The sequence below is a fragment of the Pleuronectes platessa genome, chromosome 5 (assembly GCF_947347685.1).
Source record: "Pleuronectes platessa chromosome 5, fPlePla1.1, whole genome shotgun sequence".
In the NCBI taxonomy this organism is placed as follows: domain Eukaryota; kingdom Metazoa; phylum Chordata; class Actinopteri; order Pleuronectiformes; family Pleuronectidae; genus Pleuronectes; species Pleuronectes platessa.
Genome location: NC_070630.1, coordinates 8,967,078 through 8,990,574, shown reverse-complemented (window position 1 = coordinate 8,990,574; position 23,497 = coordinate 8,967,078). Strand labels below are relative to the sequence as shown.

General features: G+C 42.5%; 1 protein-coding gene across 1 annotated transcript in view; it reads right to left on the bottom strand.

The window, feature by feature from the left end:
* Window positions 1-946: 946 nt before the first annotated feature.
* LOC128440560 (roundabout homolog 2) overlaps window positions 947-23,497 on the bottom strand; it is a 48,363-nt gene continuing 25,812 nt past the window's right edge. The window contains exons 8-27 of the mRNA XM_053423309.1: window positions 20,011-20,135; window positions 18,218-18,389; window positions 17,633-17,838; window positions 15,742-15,823; window positions 15,427-15,595; window positions 13,280-13,446; window positions 12,916-13,037; window positions 12,498-12,714; window positions 12,023-12,141; window positions 10,170-10,347; window positions 9,202-9,420; window positions 8,228-8,270; window positions 7,998-8,134; window positions 7,589-7,888; window positions 6,752-6,890; window positions 5,376-5,707; window positions 5,060-5,176; window positions 4,201-4,380; window positions 3,762-3,883; window positions 947-1,072 (exon numbers count right to left, since the gene is read on the bottom strand). Of these exons, the coding sequence (XP_053279284.1) occupies window positions 947-1,072; window positions 3,762-3,883; window positions 4,201-4,380; window positions 5,060-5,176; window positions 5,376-5,707; window positions 6,752-6,890; window positions 7,589-7,888; window positions 7,998-8,134; window positions 8,228-8,270; window positions 9,202-9,420; window positions 10,170-10,347; window positions 12,023-12,141; window positions 12,498-12,714; window positions 12,916-13,037; window positions 13,280-13,446; window positions 15,427-15,595; window positions 15,742-15,823; window positions 17,633-17,838; window positions 18,218-18,389; window positions 20,011-20,135 (3,272 nt within the window). The remainder of the gene's footprint in view (window positions 1,073-3,761; window positions 3,884-4,200; window positions 4,381-5,059; window positions 5,177-5,375; window positions 5,708-6,751; window positions 6,891-7,588; window positions 7,889-7,997; window positions 8,135-8,227; window positions 8,271-9,201; window positions 9,421-10,169; window positions 10,348-12,022; window positions 12,142-12,497; window positions 12,715-12,915; window positions 13,038-13,279; window positions 13,447-15,426; window positions 15,596-15,741; window positions 15,824-17,632; window positions 17,839-18,217; window positions 18,390-20,010; window positions 20,136-23,497) is intronic.

Below are 23,497 nucleotides of genomic sequence, written 5' to 3'. Positions count from 1 at the left end.
AATGAGAAAGACCAAATAAAGATGCACAGTATATTTCCACTGCCTACTTCAATCCAGACATGAAGCCTAAATAAAGTTTATAGTTTCCTTTTAGATGAACTTATCCCAGTAAATATTGGTCACTAATTCATTTCTTATCTGTTCTTCCATTGTTCGGATGTTTTTTGTCATATTTCCCATTTTGCATTTTTTGCTCTCCTGCTATAATCCTCTGAATTGGAGTCTACAACGTTCCTCTAGAAATAACTGGAAGTGCTTCAACTGAGCTCTCTCTCTCTCTCTCTCTCTCTCTCTCTCTCTCTCTCTCTATCTCTCTCTCTCTCTGTGTGTGTTTTGCTTGTAATAAGCCCACAATGATATGGTTCTTTCCAGGAAACCTCTCGGGATATGATTTGGAAATAAATTGTAATTAACCGACCCGTAATATAAATCCTTGTCCGTAATTTCATCTTTTAAATAATTTGTTTAGCTGCTCAATCATCTTTCCCAAAATCCTTTTGCCTCTGCACAAGAAGCTGTACCGCCCGACGTGAGTGTTCACACTGTTCTAGAAGATTTCATGTTTCACGTTCTCCATCATGTTATGCCGATTTCGAGGCCTCCCTCCACTCAGATCTGTGTTTTGCTTATTGTTACTCGACTCGGATGTTTGAGTCTCACTGTGCTGAATGATGTTCGTGCAGAGTTTGACATCAGAAGACAGACACACACATTTATCTCCTGAAACCGGAGAGTTTCTCTCTGATCTCCTCGACTCTGAAATCTCTGGTTCTCATAACAGTGAGACTGGATGTTACTGTGAAGAAGAAGACACCTTATCCATATTTTCCACATTAATTATAAATTTTAACGTTGTGACTGTGGAGGAAGAGGGTGACTGTGAATCCCTGAGATGTCAGCTGACGGTGAGATGACCATGGAGATCATATGGAGATCAGAACCCGGGTCACATGTTCCCCAGCTCATCAAGAGCAATGGGATGCAACAGGGACCTCGCCCAGCTGGGGGCGATCAGCTGAGGCTGGGAGGGTTTATAAGGAGGTTTGGTTTCCTCCTCCAGTTTTGTTGTTTGCTGTCAGAGGGTCACCACCTTCAGTTGTCAATCTGAGTTTGTGTTGTTGGTTCTGCTTATCCTCAGAATTTGACTCACACCCCCTTTTCTCTGTGACCCCACTATCTTTTGCTTTTTCTTCAATTTTCTGTTAACTAAGTGGGTGACAGTTGGGAACAATATTCACATCACTGGGATTATTTCCTATTCACTCTCTGCCAGTAGATCACCTAAGTCTTACACATTGGACCTTAAGTGTTTTGCTAGTTTCCCCAACAGCGGCCCCTGGGTACCAGGTTTAGTTTTTCTCGGGGAGGAAACGTAACAACAGCGAGAAAGAAAAGAACCGATTTAAAGTTTGGCAGCAGCGATTGAAGTGGCCTCAATAACAGACTGTGGCTGGTCGAACTGAGCCAAGTGAGAGCCTCTAATCCACCCTACAGACCTAATGCTGTAAAAACCATCTCAATTACATGAGATTAACATTATCCTCCGGGCCAGGAGAGACCCAGTGGGTATTTGCCGACAGCAGCAGAGTCCAAATCACTTTCCACCATCATCCACCACCTTTCCAAACACTGTGGCACTTCGTCTAAATAACCCATCTGCACCGACGAGGTAGAGGAGGTGAAGGTGCATTCAGTGAACCCGGAGAAGACGCTGAATCATGTTGAGTAGCTTGTATCAGAGAAGTTTGCTTAATGCTACAATGAAATGAAGTCTGAGTTCATGTGGACCTCCGGGACGCTGATAGAAAAATCTGAGCTCATGCTCTTTTTTTTATTCTCCAACTCTCAGTCTTGTCCTGGTCTGAATTATGCAACACACTTACACCCACTTTCTCGTCGCAGCTGTTCTTCACTTCGTTGCTCTCATCACGAATTTGTGCAAACATTATTTCAAGGTATCTTTAAGATGAGGCAATGTTTTTCAAAATAAGTTCTGAGACAAATGACTCATTATTTTAAAAGGTTATTTATATATTGTAAATGAAGTATTCCAGCTACAAGAGGGAAGATCTTTTTTATATATTAGCATGTTAACATTTGCCAAATACAGTTGAGGGATTTGGTGTTAGGGGTCAGTGAGACAATTTTTATTTAAGCCTAATTCACCTTCACTCTTGTATTTCATGTTTTATTCAGAAATTGAACTGAGATATGTTCTGTTAAACCCAACATTGCTGCAGAAAACATTGAGCTCTATTTTACAATATAATTTACTGTTTTGCTTTAAGAACTTTGATAACTCCGTCGAAGTTATTTAGGTTTCATCATAGACTTTCCTCTAATCCTACAATGCAGTATTAGGGTCACAAATGATTTTGAGAATAAGGTCATGATTTAACAAGAATACAATTCGTATAAGTTTAATTTAACCTAACCCTAAACCTAACCCTTTAGAATAGGTTTCATATATGATGAAATATGATGCTATATGTTGGCAGGAGATGAAATGTTATTAGAATAATTAATTAAAATATTAAATGTCTGTACTAAATGGTTTGTCATCTTATCTTTTCTGGGATATTTCTGTTCCGACCCGGTCATTTCTTTGAGGGCTTTACCTGCCCCCTCATATTCACACACGAACCGAAGCGATTTAGTAACAAATGTTTTATTGGTCAGTTTAAAAAGCTTGACAACACACTGGTGATCTACAGGGAAACCACGGCACAGTCACACAGAGATGACAGATTAAAAACAGTAACACACACAAACACTACGCACACGCACTGACACGCACACTCAAACACACCCACACCAACATGATGAGTTATTAACGAATCCTCTGCCTCGTATATTTTCCAGGCTTTAACGGAGCACACACACACACACACACACACACGACATCATGGTTTTAATGGTCAGGAGTAAACAGAAGATACATTCAATAATCTGCTGTACAATAATGTCAAAGTTACAGTTACTTCCCATTGCCTAAAAATACAATTCTTTTCCCCCCAGATTTACTTTAGTAATATATCTCATCACGTTTTTTTAAAAATTGCAAAGATGCCTATATACAAGGAGAAGAGGTGAAGAGAATCACAAAAAAATAAAGATCCAATCATTCAAATAATAAAAAAAAGAATACAAATCGTTGGTGAAAAGGCGATGACGAGTCTTTCCCTTTTGTCCTCAGCTTTTCAGTTAGATACCATGGAAACAGATTGATGGTTTGCAGAGACAGGAAAACAAGATCCGCTTCTGTTCACATGAGGTTCTGGAAAGAAAAAAACATGAGATAAAGAGACAATAACAGCAGCGTCATTGAAACACAGAAGAGACGAGCATCAGATATATATTTGGAGCAATGAGGAAATTAACCCTTTCCTAAATTAATACATAAAACAAATGTTTTTCACATTGGTGTTGTCATTTAGGGGTTGGAATGGTTGACTTATTATCAGGTGATCTTGTGTCCTTTCAAAATCACAAACCCTACACACAAATGTCTATTGTTATTTCAAAAATATACCAGTAGTGACAAATATTACCTATAAAAAAGATCACTGCGTTTGTCAGTATGCTATTTAACTATTATCTGGCACTGGTCCCAAAGCAAGTGGACGTGTTCTGTCTTTCACTGTCTCATGCAAGTCGACAAGCAGCCGAAACTGCCCTCAGATTATTATTGAACTATTTGTGACCCATCAACAAAGTTTCTCTTTAGCAGTTCCTATACTGTTTGTGTTATCTGGACATACCTCATCTCTCCTACAGGCGGCAGCGGAGGGTCGCGGCAACACTCCTCCGCTAAGGGACCCGTAGCCCGACATCTGGACCTTGGGCAGGAAGCTGGACTGTCCATATGGGATTAAATTTTCATCTGCAGATGACAAACAAATCATTCGAAGTTACAGCTGTATTCATGTAGGTTAAATCCTAAGTGATAGAGCAGGCTGGAAATAGACCCCCTGCCTCTAAAAGCAGAGCTGCTGTTGTGGGATAACTCGAGTTCGCTCACTGGCAGCAGTTGGTTCTTTCTAAGCTCAAGGGGATTAATGTGAAGCACAACAATAATATTAATACACGTCTTTTTTGTGTCAAGCTGGTGAAGCAAGATGGTGTGTGATGTTCAGAGATGAGTTGTTCTTTGTTCTGTTTTAGGCTGTGGTGAGATGTTGAACTTCATGTTGTACGTACCCTGTGATAAACAATGTGTCGGTCCTCTCCTCGGCGGTGAGAACTGCTCTGCCCTCCTCGGAGGCGTAGGCGAGTCGCCGGCAACTTTTCTTTCCGTGTCCGTTCGTCCGCGGCTCAAAACCTCCGCCAGGAGCTGCAGGGAGTCATCTGTAGGGGGCGGGGCCGGGGGAGGGGGGAGTCCTGCATATGATTGATTATTGGTGACTAACAATTCACTGAGAGAAAAACTACACTTAAAATAAAAGTTTTCATGCTTATTCGCTTTCCTGCTTTGAGTTAGATGAGAAAAACAAAACCAGTCTCCAGCCTGTGCATTGGATATGAAGCTAGAGTGAGCAGCTGGTTAGCCTAGCTTTACATTAGCACTAGAAACAATGGACTGCAATGGACAATGCATCTCCACTCATGAAGCCAAAATATCCAGCATTCGAATACTGCGATCTTGTGCATTTGGACCCAAGCTGTGGTAGCCTGCAAATACATGTGCTCGATGTTTAACATTGTTTTTGTAGCAACATATTAAAACCCCACTATACAAAAAATGACAGAAACTATCTTTGACAAAAGTGTTCTTTGACTTTTATGTTTGGTCCATGTCCCATCCACTAACATATAGGAAGTGGCGGCAGGCGTTAACCAGGGGGCGATTGAGACACTTTGGCTTCAGAGCCGTCATGTCGTCCATCTTTATTTACAGTCTATACCTGACATAAGGGGGGAGCAGTAAGCCTAACTCAGTCCAAAGTGAACATAGACAAAACCAAAATCTTGGACGACTGCACTGAGCTGCCTTCTTATAATACTACGCTTTTCTTTACCCTAAAAACCAGTTAGATGAGTTACAAACACTGTGTCGAACCTGTGTGGCCGTGTAGCTCTCGCTTCAGTTGTCCATCCTTGGGCGTTTTCTTCTTACTCCTGGATCTGTGCGTCTGGGCTCCGGGACTCGACTCGGCAGCTGCAGCAGGAGATGGTCCTGACAAGAAAGCACACTGATGTCATCCTCGGGGAAACGAGGAACACTGAGCTGCACTTTATAATAAATGTGACATGATTTCCCTGTACAAATACTTTCTGTTAGGTAACATCTCAAACTAAATTATACATGACACTACGTGGTTGTCGTAGGAAGTCGCTTCCAAAGATGTGAGGCTTAAAACTGTTTTCACAATTACCTTTGCTGTAGCTTTCCCCCCTAAAATTGTCTGCCCATTGGTTGGTGTGATACATCCCGCTGACATCCCGGGCCTTGGTGTTGGTAAACAGATCTGGGTTTGACTGGGACACCTGGGAGCCCAAGTGTTGGCGGGTCAAGAGGTCGAAGCTGTGCAGCCGCAGACTGTCCCCGGGCTTGTGTGTGTCTCGCTGAGGAAAGGCCATCAATGTCGCCGCGTAAGACAGATCGTCTGTTTTTGAAGGCAGGCTGGAGATTTCCTCCCTGGAAGCGTCCATCAGGTAAGTTCTGGCAGGCAACGGCGGACACCAGTCGTCGTCTTCCTCCTCAGAGCTGAAGGATTGACAGTGAATGACACAGCATGAGCGCGTGTCTCTGTGGGGAAACACTGAGCGCAACACGCAACCTAAAACATTTGCAATACCCCAAACTGGTTTAAAATCATTACACCAGAGATCCTTCAAAGTGAAGTCTGCAGACATGGTAACAGCTCTGTGAGGCTGTATTTCAGCACGGTGCTTGGAGTTTACATCATTAACATGCTAACACAATCATACACAGGACGTGCTAATTGCTAACAAAAGTACAGCTAAATCAAGCTTGATCTTGTCACAAATCCTTGGACAAATTTACATTTTAACCTGATCATGGTTTTGTATGAGACGTTAAAGGTTTCTCCTAAGAAATGATAAATCAGTTTGAAGGGAACGTGAATGTGCATGAGAAGAAGACGCCATGAATATTCATCCAAGTAACCCACAAAGGTCAGAAGATCACAGTCTGTAGTGAATCCTCGAGGGATTTTGAGCGTCCGAACAAAATACAACATTTCATGGTGGACAGATGAATCCCTCTGGCATCCATATTATCTAATAGAAAAAATAACCAATGAAAAAGGGAACCAGTGCAGAGTTACAGAGAAGGAGAACCATCTCTGTTCGTCACTTCAGTGGTGTCGGGTCTAATTTAATGATGGACGTGTCATAAAAACGGCAAAGTGCTAATTCAATCTGTCAGATCGTGGCTAATGTCATTACAAAAGACACGTCACGTTAAGAAAAGCCCCCCCAAACCCATCCGGTTGTGTACACAATCCAATCTGTCATAACCAGTTAAAGGAGACGCTTCGCTCCATAGTGCCCGAGCACGGTCGCCTCACTGCCTGCAGACACAATGTTGTTAATTTGAAAACTCACCAGACTCCAAACTTCACTCGAGTTTGGTTTGACAGCTGGGGCGGAGTTACAGGGCAGGTTTGATATCCATCTTCCCTAACTCTCTCTGTCATGTAGGTGAAGTCAGAGGCCTTGGTGCTAATAATAACCTGACGTGGGTGATTATTAGCCCGAACAAAAAGCACTTCACGTGGAACCTCACCTGTGGTGCCCGTCTCCTTTGTCTGTCTTTGTGCGACCCTTTTCTTTGTTGGGAGGAAGAGGAAGCGACAAAACATCCACCCAGGTGAGAGGAGCTGATTTGGTTGAGGATCCAGTCGACTTCTGCTTTGCCAGTTTGTCTACGAGGACAAAGAAGAGTGGGTCCGTGTACAAGTGTCATCACTTTGTCTTCAGTGTCTCCATCCTGGGCTTGAAACCACCGGCTTTTAAATGATAAATGAGCTCAATTTAAAGGTGCTGCATGTAAGTTCTCTGCTGACGAATGTGGTTTCTTAACGGGAGTGGGGGCTGTACTTTATTTTTGGTTTAAACCTCGAGAGGACGCTTGGTTAGAGGTAGTGTGACGCTAATGCTAAAGATAAAGAAGCTGGAGCAAGTGGAATAATGTGTCAGTTCATTGTAAGAGCTAATTGTAAGAGGTCGTAGTAGTTTCCATCATAAACTCTATTTAAAATTGACTATATGAATCCATTCTTTCCACAGCCAATAAAATATCCCAGATATCTGAGCCTTGACCAATCACAAATCACTTCTAGCTGTCAATCATGACATCACACAGTGTTTTAAAGCATCAAATAACATCTTAAAATCTAACTTTCTGGAAGAATGAACAGCCAACCTAACAGAGGATAAACCATCTTTGGGGAACATTTATTTTACCCGTACTACCAGCCCCCAATGAGGCCAATCCAGATGATAGGGATTCAGTACTTTGGGGAGCTGTCATGTCATCAATCTCTATTGAATCTGTGGTTTGTATATGTATCTTCCCTGTATTATGAAATGAAAACGTATCGCTGAGGCAGAAAACACTTACCGTTGCTTTTCTTGGTGTACTGGAGCTTGGCATACTCAGACCCAGACTCTCCAGACTGGATGGTCCACTGGTCCAGGTCCTGCCCCAGACCCAGACCCAGACCCACGAGTCCACTGTTTGACAGCCCTGGGTTGCTGCTGTATGGGTCTGGACCCTGGTTGTAGGTCGTGCTGGAGTAGGTGTCATAATAGGCCAGCAGGTCGTCCTCGGCAGCTGGATTGATGGTGCTGTAGATGGGACTGTCGGTGGACGCGGCGCTGAGTTTCTCTGGCTGGTTAGGGTAGTTTGCAATTCCAACTGCTGAACAGTAAAGCACAGTGTTACAATAGTTATTATCATCTATTAAGTATTCTAAAATCCAAAAGTATTCTATTCTAAGTCCCCAAAACGCAGCCAGGGGAGTTCTTACTGTTATAATATCTATCTGAGTCCAGTTTGCCAGAGCAGCAGTTCACTGAGTCCTTGCTGTTGTGAGAGAGGTTCGGAGTCGGCCAGGAGTCTGACAGCCACGGGTAGTTACCCATGTTTGATCCCAGCAAGCCGGGTCTGGAAAGAGAGATGAGTTGTATATATATTTGTTTTTACATAAACCACACAGGCATAAATTTAGTCTCTATCAAATCATGATCTTCAGTTTACCCTCCGTTTATGATGCCGGACCCTTCACTGTGAACGAAGCCAACTGGAAAGAAGTGAAAATAATTCAGTCATAAATCGTGTCTTACAGCAGGAAATAATCTAATGTTTTTCTCAACAATGTTTTAAGAGGATTCTCGGGAAAACAAATAAATCTTGTATTGAATAACGCTCCTTTCCAAATGAACAGGTTATCCCACAGAAGAGTGCAGGTTCTAATCAATATTACACAACGCGCCTGCAATAAAAAAAAATGCAGATGATTAAATGGAGCTGTTTTCTGTGCTTATATCGAGACCATTAAACTTTATATTATGGTGATAGTTAAATCTATACTACAATGTGAAATAATACAGTTATAAGTATGGTATCAAATGTATGAAATGTTTATGGGAGAATCTACTTTCACATGTGTTTCTTAAGGCCTTGGACTTCACAGCTTGTGTTTCTGAACATAAATAATTCGTCTCTTAAAGTCAGCAAACAGTTGCTGTGTTTATGTGCCAGAGCCCATATTTTAGAATAAACATTATATAATGTTTACTGGTTACATATGCTTCAGTGTGATATCAGTGTTTTCCTGCCATGGAAACTGGCCTATGGGGATAGATGCATTTTAATTAACCGAATATGTGATGAAAGTGCCGCCTCTGCTTTTGCAAAATACTAAATTTATAAAACATTCATCACTGCAGGAGAAATCCCCAGTGGTCTATTTTACGAAGTTTTTCTCTGTCACTAGTTGAAAATAGAATCTGATGTCTCACTCTACAACAGCTGAAGTTTAACTTCTCTCTTTAAAGATGTGAAGGTTGCTGAAAATCCTTCAAGGTCATATCATTTAATCCTTTACTACTTCTTTCTACAGATCATTCTTTAAGCAGCAGTCCTGATATGACAGAGCTGATAATCTCAAAAAGAAATAAAAGAAGTTCAACTTTCCATTCAAAGTCAAAGCTTCCCCCCCCCCCACTCACCTGCTGGTGTGTATGCGAAGGATGTGGTGTAGTGTCCCAGCTGCTTCCTCCTGCGGTGGCGACAGTACAGCCAACCACTGAAGCCCGTCAGCGCCAGCCACGCAGCCACGCCCAGTCCTGCGATGAAGGCCGGCTGGCGCACTACGCTTGTGATCTGCTCCGTTATTGTGAGACCACCATCTTTCTTCACAGGCGTTGAATTCTTGTCCAGTGGGACAGCTGGAAGAAAGATGGACAGGTCAGTGCAACCAAATGAAACAAAGAGACAAAGCATCTAGGTGTTTCTATGCCATCCTATATCTTTTAGATGGAGTTAGATGAGATAAGAATTTGAAATTTGAAAAGTTTATGCAACTCTATGTACCTTTATGCAACTATGTATAAATTATATAATAAAATGACTGTACATTTAGTCTTTTACCTGGAGCTCTGCGTTAGTGCTCTGTCTGAACAAGAAGTCACACATCAGCTGGGAGTCGTGTCAACACAAACCAGTGGATAACCCCCCCCCCCACCACCCCCCTTAGAACCACAAATTATAGTTTTACACTTTGGTTTCAGTGCAGACAAACAAATAATAGCTTTAGAGCATTAGAGGTGGCTTATTTGAGTTTTTTTTAGACAGAGCTAGGCTAACTGTCCCCCCTTTGTCTCCAGGCTTTATGCTAAGCTAAGCTAATTGGTGGCTAGATTTAGCTAGACATGGGCGTGGTACCAAGCTCCCATGTAGCTCTTGCAAAAAAAGCGTATTTCCCAACATGCCTTAAGATAAAGCAGAGATATAGAGGCTGATGAATCCAAATGCTATTTATTATCCCATCTGAATCCTCGGTTAACACATCTCCACACTCACAAACATTCTGCTGACGACAACTCGGTTGTAAACCCGTTCACGCAGCACATTCACAAACAGGTACTGTCCACGAGAGCACATGCGTGTAGCAGCTGTAATAGTTTCAGTGACTCACTGAGCAGCAGGCTGACCGGCAGGCTTTGGGCGCCCACACCCGGGCCGGTGACGGCAGCCACCGTGACAGAGTAGCGGACGTTGGGCAGCAGGCCCGTCAGCAGGATGGACAGAACCGCTCCATCCACCGTGCGGTTGATCTGGTTCTCCTCAGCCAGGCCACTGCCCAGACACCAGACCTAATGGAGAGCAGATATAAAGGACTTTAATGACAGGTAAAGACATTATCCTGCACAGGCTGTGATAAGATGTGGTCTGTTGTTCATTTTTTTTTTGGCATTGAAGCTTCATCTGGTAGAACACGTCTGGAGCAAACATACGGCAGAGATGAAAGAGAAAGGGATGTCGATGCAATGACAGCTTAGAGCCAGATTCTAAATCCTGATGTTGCAAATATACAGTTTCGTGCCTTTGGGCATCACAGCTTCTCACAGTGTTTCTCCCAGGAACGTTCATGCATGTTGGATTTATATTCAATAACTCTGCATTGGAACAAACGTTCAGATTCCTAACGTATATTGTAAATGATTTTGTATCGTTTTACTGACATCAAAGCAATCCCACGCAATTAATATTCATACGATGTCAGAGATAAAAAATAATATGTTTACAGAGCTGAAAGTCTTGTTTTTAAAGTTGAAAAGACTCAGCTCATTTGTTTGTTTTCTTGATAAATAAATTAAAAGATCTGTTTCGTGCTGTCAATTATTAAGTGGATCATGCAGCGCAACAGAAGATATATATATATATTTGTATATGTACTACATTACACTCAGTAATGCCATTTACACACAAGTACCTAAATTAAATTAAATTAAATTAATTAATTAAAAGTATATTCGTACAATCATTACTTCAAATGAACCAATGAACAATGGTTATACCAGGATAAAGCTATTGCAGCAAATGTGTCAGAGAATATTAATTCTCTAAGTCTAATTTTAAATGTACAACATTAACAGCTAAATCTATACTCTTCAAATACACTTCTCTGTGTATTTTAAGAGTCAATCAACAAAAATGTATATGTCAAATTTACAGTGTATGGGAGAAGAAGAAAAGAGTAGCATTAAGCGAACCTCTCATTAGTTCAGTTCCTGAGTAGATATTAGTTTCTTTTCAGCAGTGGTGCAATTTACAGTGAGTAAACTTTGTAAATTAGTCTTTGGTGAAGTTTTCTATTTGATCAAAAACAGAGAGCTGCATTTATCCGGTAATACCTGTAGTACTACCATTTTTCACATGTAAGCCTCTCAAAGCTTTCACAAAACACTGTGTGCCGTTCTCAGCAAATTGAATGTTTAAGTGGATTAAGTGTGATCCTCGCCTTTGGCTGACAAGCCGCCACATATAAGAGAATCTGGATTTTTCGTGATCAGACTTGTGCCGTTTGACATGCAGACACAGATGGGAAGAATAAATCAAAACAATAGAACTGCATGTTCCATTTCAGCTTGTTTTCTTCCTGAGCATAGCAGCCTGATGATTAGTAATCAGTGTTGTGCTCATGCTAAGAATCAGATAATCAGAGCCGAGAGATGACGGGGAGAGTCAGTGTTCAGTTGTATTCAGTCTCTTTCCGTGGAGGCAGCACATGTACTGGCAGCAGATAATGAGTAATGAGTAATTATGGACTGTTAATAAAAAAACATTGTTTATCAAGTATCAAAACAACTTGTTTGAACAACGCTGAGTAACGAATGTGTTGAAATACAAAGATTGTGGATTAAATAGACAATTTGATCCATTTTGTTTTTTTCAGCTGAATCACTGGTTTTAAAGGAAGTAATAAACACCAGATAAGAAAGCAGACAGCCCAGTGGCGTACTTGTGTTCCGATAGCTATAATCTCACCTTGTACTCCCGAATGATGCCACTCTGAATATGATGAGGCGGAGGCTCCCAGGATACACTGATACTGGAGCTGTTGGTGAGCTGCACCACTGATACACCCTGTGGAGCAGCACTTACCACTGCAGACAGAAAGAGAACAGGTGGATTTGTATTATCATTATTAGTTGATTTCTTTACAAGTTCGTAACTTCCAAATGGGCTTCCAGGATGAATTATGGGATACATAATTCAGAGAAATTGAAAAATGTTAAATTTATTCCTTAATAAATATTAATTTATATTACTATAATTGAAAAGGAAGATATTTGGAGATTATGGACCCACAGACTTAGGAGTTACCCACATTTTACTTTTTTGTCTGTTTTTGATTTAATTTCATTCAATTACCAGAACTTGAAAAACCATGAAATGTTCTTAATTCCCAAAGGATAATAGTTGTGAGCAATTAGTAAAGTAACTAATAAATATTTCTTACCCTCCTCGGGTGTTCGCAGCAGAACCATGAGGCTGTCATGACCCTGGAGCTCATTGAAGTAAGGGCGGATCTTGACCTCATACTCGGAGCTGCTCTGTAGATCCACTAAGATGGCACTGTTGTCCGAGGTGGCCTCCACATCCTGGACCAACCAGGAGTTGCCGATAGTCCGGTAAAATATTCGGTAACCCTGAACGTACCGAGACTGGCGGGCGACCTGATAAATGTTGGCAAGACACAAAGAACAAACAAATTTCACATTCACGTCAGCCGTACCTTGCACCAGAAGTTAATCTGTTTGCATCAAGTCACGTTTGGAGGAGTTTTTGAAGTGAATGTTTGGAGATTAGCGTGTCCTCCACACACTGCGGGCCAACTTTGAAAAGTAAACTCTTCTAAAGCCAAGCATTCAACTCACAGTCCAATGAATCCTGATGCTGGAGGGAGAGAGAACCACAGGCTTCTGCAGGTAGACAGACACCTCTCCTAAATCCCTCTGCACCTGTCTGTGGTCCACGCCCTGTTCTGTGGGACTCCCGTCTGAAACAACAAAGAAATCCACTGTGCAGTCAGGGCTGATACAGCTTAATTTAAGCTTATTGAGAAAGCAAACTAAAGAAAGCTTTCTGATGAAGAGGTCAGGGTAGAGGAGTATCACACTGAGAAAGCAATACGTTTTTAGCGTACGCAGGGAAAGCAGTAAGTGTTATTTCCTTCTTATAAAGACTGCACTCACTGATGCATATTCTAAAACAAAATCATTTTCTGCCTCTGTAACTCACCCTGCGTCCTGACAGGCTCGGAGATCGGGCTGGGGTCACTGAGGCCGTAGGAGTTGACAGCTCGGACGATGAAGAGATAAACCGTGTTGGGGAAGAGTCCGACCACCGTGTGCCTCTCCTGCCTCACGTGGTCCGCCACCGTTTGCCAAGTGCTGCCCACTGATTGGCTGCAGAGGAGAAAAAGGGACATTTCACCCAAGGACACATGGTCATTACTTCAAGGAGGGTATGCTTCCACTCATTGGTTGGTTGGCTCATCTAATTTTCAGCAAGAGAGTGAACCAAAAATCAAGATTACAAAACAAAGCCCTGTCTCTTAGGAGTCGCAACTAAATTAATGAATAGATATACGCCACTTGTTAGTTGTGTATCTACAGACGCCTGGCCCATCCTAGTTTGTGTACATAAACAATGACACATTTTTATTCCCTCTTTTTACTGCGGGGGAAACAGACATTAAAACGACTGCTTCCCAACGAGTCCGGCGAGGATACTCCAGCCTGATGCCGAGCAGGAGCGAGGGCCATCAAACACCGAGAGCACGACTGAACATTTTGCTAAACTCCGTGAAGCAGAAAATGACGAAGTAATTACAGCGTTTTTCTATCATCAACGTTTCCTCCCTCACACACACTCCCGCCCCAAGTGTTCTTCGGAGAACCACTTTTGCCATTTAAATGGAATCATCCTGCTTTTTTTAAAAGCTTCGAATGGGTTCCGAGTGGAAGCCACAGTGACCCATTTAGCATAGAATCCTCCATTATGATTTCTTCCCTTTTATATCCAAACAGACATAAGTATTATTATGTACTGTATACATGAGAGTATACTAGAACAGGGGAAATATGGGTTTGATCTTTCGGTCTTTTCTCGCTTCTGATGCCTGAAAACAAATATTTGCGAGCAATTTGTTGGTGGTGGAGCGTGTAGCAGCGAGTGGATCCTGGTCATCAGCCGTGCATGTAAGCCTCCAGCTCTGAGCTTTCTCTCCGCACAGAGCCAGAACTTTTGTGTGTGTTTGTGTCTCTACACTCGCTCTGTAGCCTTCTCTCCTGCTTCTGTAACGAGTGAGCTCTACAACCGGGCTGCTCCCTTCCTTCCACTGCCCCAGGACAGGACAGAGCTGCTCCCGAGCTGACCACTGCAGTAATTGTCTTTTCTTTCACTGGCTGTCGGTCTCACTGAGGCCTCTGGTCGGTCGTTAGAGCGGCCGCGGCTCTCTCTCCTCGGGACGCCGCGGCTAAATACCGATGCGGCAAGTGTTGCGGATTCACTTCGGGACGTCACTTAACAGAGCTGTTTGTCCCTCAGGCACAGATGAGTCATTTCCAAACTAATGACTCTGAATGAAGAAGACTTCATTATCAGGGCACAGTCTGACTACTAACAAATGGAAACAGAGAGAGTGTGGATACAGACAGTGAGAGGGCCGGGAAGTTAAGTAGAGGCTGTCTGTGCTGATTCTCATCTCACACAGTAGTTTTTAGAAAGTACCGACACATTCGATTCATGATCTTGATGTGTCTGTTGTGAGCAATTTGTAGGAAGATGAGGCCCCCCCCCCATCCCCTTTGAATGAGAGTGCTGCACGTGCAGATAGATCATTTGTGTGAGGCATCCACAGGTTATTTATAATAGTTGAAAACTAAATGGCATTGAACAGCAACAGAAGGACAGCGCTCTCTCCCTCGCTCTCTCTCTCCGTCACAAACACACTGACCATCTGTCCCACTCACACTGACCATCAGCAGCAGCGTGAGAAGTATTCAAATATCATGGTTTTACTGTCCTCAGCAGGCAGGTAGAGGATTCGGCATTAAACTCAGTAGATTCCACTTTCGCTTTGCAGGTTCACGTTCACCAGCACTGGTTCTGTCCTCTGCTTAATGGGTGTCGTCCCCCGCAGCCCCGACTCCGGAACGATCAGCTCCAGAAGTTAATCATCTGGGGATTCACTCCCAAAATCTGTCCGTGCTTAGATATTTTGAAAACCTCCACACAGGAATAAACCTTAATGTGCATGCAGGACAATGACGCAGGTATGAGAGCCCTTTAGAACCAACAGACAATTCTCCCGGTTTAAAGTAAATCATGATGATGATGAGGATTAACGTTTCCTCGGCCCACTGTGTGTACGTCTGTCATACCTGAAAGCTTCGATCACGTAGGAGGTGACGGCGGCCCCGCCTTCATGAGGGTTGGACTGCCAGGTGAGGGTGACGGTGTTTTTGGTCACCTCCGTCACCACGGGCTTCTGTGGAGGTCCCGGAAGCTGGATGAACTCAGAAACTCTGGACACTGAAGAAACTCCATCTTCTGTTCCACAAACAGGAAAACAGAAGTGTTAGAATGCCAACAACGCACCAGCAGTGAAACTGGGAATTGGTTTTAGTTTTGTGATGGTGACGGAATGAGGAGTGTAAGAGAGAGAGATGGAGTTCGGAGAGTTTAGGTGTCAGTACCTCTGATAGTCAACATCCCACTCCAGCTCGTCTCTCCCGTAGCGCTGGACACGACGCACATGTACGACCCAGAGTCCGTGTCCTGCAGACAACATTTGGGAGTTTAATATTTTTGAGGGATGTTTTGAGAGCTGTGGAGATGACTGAAAAAAAGTTGAAGGTCAAGAGTGTCTTGAGAAAGTTTTGACAGATTATTGATTTGAGTTTTAATAGTGTATGTTAACACATTTCTGAAGTGGTCTGCTAGACCTCAGAAATGATCTTAAAGCTACTATTCATTTGGAGGAATATTAAATAAAATTATAGAATAAATGAACCAAGGATATCTAAGTGCAGTTTAAAGAACTTGTGGAAGTTATTGGTCTTTTTGTACCAATTAATGGGAAAATAAGAATTTATAACAAAAGAAATAGCTAAATTCAAAGCCTAAATTTATTAATTTGTTCACTCATTTCTTGCTGGAAATGTAATTCCTCTATTTTGATGTGTTGGCGTGCCTAAGGGCAAATTTCCTATTTTGCATTCTCAGCTGACCTGTTGCAATAGTATATTAATAAACAAATGAATCACTCGGAAATATGTATTTACGTAGCAATTGTAGGGAGATTAAAAAGACATCTTGGAATGAATCATTCTATATTATAGATAACGCTTCTAGAATCGCAGTCAGGTGAGAATTCTCTGTGAGTTTGACCTTATGACTGACAACCTATTTTTATTAATACTTATTTTTCCCATTCTTGATACAACAATATTCACTATACCAGCTTTAAGCAAATTACTTATATACCGTTGTTAAAATAAAAGTAGAAATCATCATATCAGCCCCGGCAGCTCTAGACGCTTCCCTTCAACAAACCAAAGGACACTGCGCCACACTCTCGTGTTTATATTATGAACAGCATACGCCTTCACGCTTCACTGCCGCTCGTGGTGCACAGCCTTGTCCTGGATAAGAGCCAGTCCGCTCGAACTACCATCAGACCATATGAGATCATCCTCCGCAGTGTTGACCTCTGGCTGACTGACAGCGCTGCGTGTGGTCAGGTGAATTTCCTTAAATGACTCCAGCGACTGCTCAAATATTGATGGCGGGTTAAGGGCATCAGCAGGGTAAATATTTTTAGTCCCTCACTCGTCATCTCCATTTCCCCCCGTCCCCACACCCCCCATCCTTGTCATCCCCTTGATGCCACACTAATGCATGTCTTCTGTTCCATTGAGCACATTGGCATGGCAGATTTCCCTCGCCTCAGCGGTGCACTGGACCAGATCCTAATGCTTCCAAGTTTCTCTGTGCACCACTGCTGCGGATAAGGACGAGAGAGGAGGCGAAAATAAGCAAAGTCCGGGAAGGTTATCGGATTAATATGCCCACAAGCTAATTATCATCTATCACCCCGTCAATTAACAGGGAAAAAAAAAACAGCAAAACTTTTACGCCAACCGGCTTGCACCCGCTGACCTCCAGGTGGGGTTATAGCACAAAGGGGCTGCTGACTGCTCTTCCATCAAAGCGGAGCACATTAGCATTTACAAACTAGCACCTTCATTAACATTAACATTATAATTACAGCGCGTATGAGCGCATCATGCTGCTGGAGAGATGTGCACTGCCTCGGAGAGATCGCTCTTTGAAACTCACCTTATCTTTACAAAACTAAACTGAATTTATAATGGGAACGTGAAACAAATGTGTTTGCGTGTGGGTTGGGGAGAAGGTAAAAGAAGGTCAGAGTCACTGTTTACACTGATCTTTACCGTTTTTCTCCTTCAGTCACACAATCAGATTTTCCTTCCTTTGAAATCTTCTTTTAATGCCTCTTAGAATAAATGACAAATCCCCCCCCCCCCCACACACACACACACACATACACACACAAACACACACCATTATGCCTGCGATTTGCAAAGTGCCATTCTCCATCAAGGTCAGTCTTGGTTTATTTCCCTGCAGTCTCTCTCCATCTTTCTCCCATGAAATCTTGACTGAAGGTCCTCCGATTACACGGCAGTGCAGCTGCGCCGTGGCACCCCGAGATACGGTCTGATTGGCCGGACCTTGGCGAATGATCGGCGGTACACGACCTGAAGGGCCTGGCGGTTAGAGGGGGAGTGAAAGCATATGTTAGGCACGTCATCTTTATCCTGATTAGCTAAGGAAAAGTGAAAGTAAACTTATTTCGGATGGTGGAGAGTGCAAAAGGTGAAAATATACAGATGCTCAGTAGGCAGAATAAAGTAGGTTGCATGAAAAGCAAAACAAATAAGCTCAAATCCGCTGCTTAGACGCTGCTGAAAAAGAACATTACACAAGAAGTTCATTGTTCTTTCTAAATGGGGTCTGTAATTGTGTTCTATTTTTAGTCTTATCGCTGTGCACCTACTAAGAAATTCATGTTTTCCCCTCATTAGTTGATGGTACAGAGTAAAGACTAAACCTTCCCCAGGTTGAAACGAGGCTGTGAAGACTCACCTCCTTCCACCTCCAGCAGCGCCTTGGTCAACACACTCCCCGCGACACTGATGGCCTGGCAGATGTAGAAACCAGAGTCCTCGGGGTGGACGTCCGCGACGGTCAGCTCTCCGCTCATGGACACCGAGTAACGACCAGACTGTGACGGTGGCTGACCGGGGAACAACAACATCTAAACACACAGACACACACAGCACAACAGATCATTCATATAGCCAACAACCAACCTACTGGCAGTTCACAATTAATCCGGTAATTGTCTGGGGCGGTGTGGCCAAGGGGGTACAGCGGGCGTTCTCCAACATGAAGGTTGCCGGTTCAAACCCAACTCTTCCCCATCTGCATGCCGAAGTGTCCTTGGCAAGAAACTGAACCCCTAAGTGGCCCCTCATAAATGTTGAGTGTACTAAAAATGTAAGTCGCTTTGGACAAAAGCATCAGCTAAATGACATGTAATGTAATGTCTTCAATTATTCGGTTCAACAATTAAGTGTATAAAAGGTCTCTAAAATGATAGGAATATTTAATTGGAATAATAATAATAAATACATATATTTTTAATTCATTATTAAGTCTATGAACTTGTAGAAGATGACTAATTTGGATCTAGATATATTGGACAAACAGAAACATGAATGTGAACTAAGTTTCATGACCCATCCAGCTGATGTCATGACATTTCACTCAAAACTAGAAAATATCGACCTTCCCACCAACTATTACTGTCTAAACAAAGAAAGAGCCAGTTCACTCAGTGGCTGCTGAGCGGTTTCAGTGTGGACCTGCCTGGACTCCTCTTACAGCAACAACTCAGGTCAAAACTGGGAGAGACGGGTGTTTTTGGTGTTTTTGGGGATGATGCCCACTCTCACACAGCTTTCCCATTCTGTTTTTCTGTAAGCGAGATGGATGTGAACTTGGGGGAAGGGATGCACATCAATCCATTCAGCCGTCCATTTCATTCCTCTAAGAGGCTTAGACGTCGGTGGAGGGACCAAGGTTATAGGGCTGCAGATAATCCGCCGCATACAGCAAAAAGCTCCGCAAACAGCCAAGGAGTGCCTCCACCATCCTGCACACCGAGGCTTACTCACAAAAGCTGCGGCTGAACTTCCTGTTTTTCTTTCAGGCATGCTCCTAAAAACATCTGAGGCTGCTCCTCCGACTCACTGATCCCAGCTGCTGTTGCGCGACAGGGTATTTATAGTTGGGTACAATATGGAAGAGGACGGCGTTTGTCTGCAGATTTGCCCTAAAGACGCAGTTTCTACACCTGGTGTACTTCCTGCCACCCCTCCCTCCCTCTCCCCTACTCCTGCCTTTCTCTAACACTCCGGGCGCAAGCAGGAGAAAGATTTCCCGCCAACGCTTTAACGCTAACGCCTTCCAACAATTTGTATCTCGTCATATCGCTGAGCCAAATGCAAATGTGCTGCGCTCTCTTGTTCATCTCTCGTCCATTTTAACATGTAAAAATATGTGTTGCTGAAGAGTGTGGGCCACTCGAAAAAACCTGTATGGTTAAATCAGAAATAACTGCTCATGTTGTTGTGAATCATTCTCACCTTTAAAATGAAGAAGGTGTGAAAACTCTGCTTATGATAAGATAAAAATACAGTATTTGGGTGTTATTTTTTTAAATCCCTGTAACCGCAGATAAAAAAACAAACATCTACGGCTTGTTAGGAAGCAGATTTATTCATATGGACTCGTGCTGTGTTTCCTGAAGAGAAACGCATTGTGCTGGAAGTCTCTGCTGCTGCAGTATTCTCCATTAGAGAATGTATTGTTACCTGGCTGCCCTCTTTCTGCCAGAAGATGGCAGGTGGAGGGTTTCCCGTGGTGCCGCATTGAAAGGTGACGCTCATCCCCTGGGTGGTAATCTGGTCCCGGGGCTTCGAGGCAATCTGAGGTGGAACTGGAAGAGGATAAGAAGTGTCACTCACCACCCAGTCAAAGGAAGAAAACTCTTTCAAACGTGTGATCAACTCCTTTAGGGTTTGGAAGGAATTTCCTTTACTAAAGTGAAATTACCAGTACAACAATGTAAAAATGCTCCAGTACAAGTAGGAGTCCTGCATTTAAAATCCTACTCAAGTGCAATGAGCAAAATGTCCTAAAAATTTCAAAAGTAAAAGGACTCTCGGTGAAAAATATAGGCCACATAGACTGCTCATAGATTATTGATGCACTGGTGTTAGTGATGGCCGAGTGGTTCCCAACATGTGGGTTGGATCCCTCCAAAAGACCACAAGGTGAACCTCAAGGGGTCTTGAGATGATAACTTTCACAGATCAAATAATATCTTTTACTTATAAAATAATTCATTATCTTATCTCAGGCCTTGAACAGTTACTAACTGGGACTAGCAACTCAGGTGCAAATTATGTTCACGGATGAGATAATGGATACAAGTTTGAATCAGGTTACGCAGCAAACCACAATGAATCATCGTGATCCATTACGAGGGACCAATAAATAGATGGCTAACTGGCTAGCAGTGTTTTTCCTTCGTCATATACAGTATGCTGTTTGCCCTGGGGCTTACGATATGACGAATTAAATGTCTATTTTGGATTATGTCAATTCACAAGTCTAAGTATAACGTAGATCAAGTGCTTTTTAGACATTTTAATGAAGAATTCTAACATTTTATAACTTAAAGTACAATACTTTCCTTAGTTACGGTCCACCACTGGTTCTGACCTTGGTCTGAATAGATAAAGCGTTCGTCAGCTTCTAACAAGTGGGATTGAAGGGCCGTCTCTTTAACCTTCGGATTTTTTTGATCCGTCTCTACCCTCTCATCGCACCTTTCATCTTTAATGAGCCAAATCGTCTCTGTCTCCTCTGTAAAAGCAAATCATGGCGGCTGGAGGCAACGCCGCTCTAATGACTTTCACTCTGTCATTTGGGGGAAAAGTCTGAGCAGAGACGGCACTTTGCAGCTCAGGTCAGGTCACATCCTCGGCAGATTTACATTGACCACTGCCTTCTACCTCCCGTCTCAATAATTGGCTCAGGCTTCCCGTCAAATGAGAACCTACCCCAGCCTGGATTCGTACTCACTCACACCACACACACACACACTCACAAACACACACTCACACGCGCATTTGGCTCGATGCACAAGAGAGCTGAGTCATCTGTGTCCCGTCTTAATGATCTCACTGCGAGCGTGTTCCCAAACACTGAAGATGTCTCACACCATCATCAACATCAGAGTGTTTTGATGATGTTTTTGCGAATTTTGTTTACTTCATGATTCTGCAATGTCTTTAAACAAATCTGTTTGTGCTGTGTGTTGTGTTGTGTTGTGTTATTCGCATACATTTATGTTTCAGCACTAGATCGAGCCTGTATCTTGCACATGGCTCCTATTGGATGCTTTACTTATGCATTTATCCTTTGTATTATAATTTTGATTATGTGATATTTTCTGTGTTGACAGCTGATCATTTATCTCTCAACCTAACCAGCTACATGTATTAAAATGTCTCTCCCAACTGGAGAGAATGTGATAAAAAATATGTCTGAAGTATGAAGGATTATTATTCTCTGTGGACTTTGTGTCTGAGCTACTGGTTATCTGCTGTTTCTGATCAGATTACTATCAGATCAGATTGTTCAACACTCTAATGGGAAGGGAGCCGCAGTCTCTGGGTCGGAGTCTTTGTCTAAGTCACTGTTATTGTAGATGTTATCACTTGCTTTATATTTAGCAGAAGAGAAATCTCGGCTCCGGCTTATATGCAGCAGTAGGGAACCCACAAACGACTCTTGTCTTAACTCACTGTAGTTACACGTCCACTGTGATCTGAGAACATTATACAGCGAACTTAATTACTGTATTTCAATTTTTTTATATGCTGCATAAAGGTTCTGCATCTTAACTTCCTCTTCCAGGGTCATTTTCTCTTCACTGTCTTTTCTGTCAGGGAGTTTCTGTTAGTGTGTTCCATTAGTGCCGCTCCTGTGTAGCAAATATAACTTCTGCTTGAGTTCACTTTGAGCATAAAACTTCCTGACGTCTCATTTAAAGTCACCTTGCGTAAAATAAATGAGTTTTCTCCTCCTGTGAGGATTGGTGTGAGGAGCAGGAAGAGAATGTCACCATATGCTGCACATAATGGTGGAGCAGTAACTTACTGCTGTCAACAGCTGATTTGGCAAAGGCACAATGATCTCAAACCTGAATAGTTTAAGTTCCTTTTTAAATAAAAATCCCAAAATATCCAATGATGCAAACATACTGTTATGGTATTATTATTACAGTACAGTTAAAGCAAGAGATGCAGTAGGAACTACTACTACTACTTCTACTACCACTACTGCTACTACTACTACTATTACGAGTAGTTGTACTGTTAGTTAAAGGGGCCCTCCACTGATTTTAAACATAAATGATAGTACATAAATTATAGCAATCTGCCCTCTCAACATAATGTCTTCTTTAGCTTTGGAGCTGTGAAATGCATGGAAGAAAGTTGTTGTTTAATGTGTGTAGAAAAAACTGTATGGAGTTGCATTATGGGAAATAAGAGCATACTGAATTGACGGAGTGGTCCTTTAACAATAACACTATATAATAGCTCTAGTAATATCACGTATCCATCAAAGTGGTTAATAATAGAAGTAATAGAAATAACAATAATAACAGTGTAATAACACGATACTAGTTTGATGTTTAAATGGACTTTTACTGAATCGTGACTAAAAGTAATTCTAAACGACTGCAGCTGCACACGAGAGGGAGATTTACATGTTGTCACACAATCCTCACACACACGGCAGATGTGTCATGTCTGTGTGATAGGAGTTCCTTAATCCGGTGTGCATTAAGTCACTATTACTGAGGCTTACTTAATGCCTGACTGCAGCAACAGGCATGTCGACACACTAAGAGACACTAATGGAGGAACTTATTTACACCATTAGGTAGTGATCCTTGTTTCAAAAATCATTATGAATACCATACAGGGAAGAGAAGGGATATAAATAACAAATAATTAGATGGAGAGTGAACTTACGGAACGGGCCAACTGGAATGATGATAGGGTTTGAAACATGATGGAGAGAGATGGAAAATTAATGAGATGGATGAAAGGCTGAGCAACAAAACAAAACCGGTAATAGCAAGGACAGGAGAAAAAGAGGAAGAAGGAGAAACAGAGTGAATGGATAACGGCTCAGTTTGGATTTCATTTGCACTGATAAAAGCATTAGTGGATGAAGTCATCTGAGACATTTTAAACCAAGAAACACACACACACACACCAC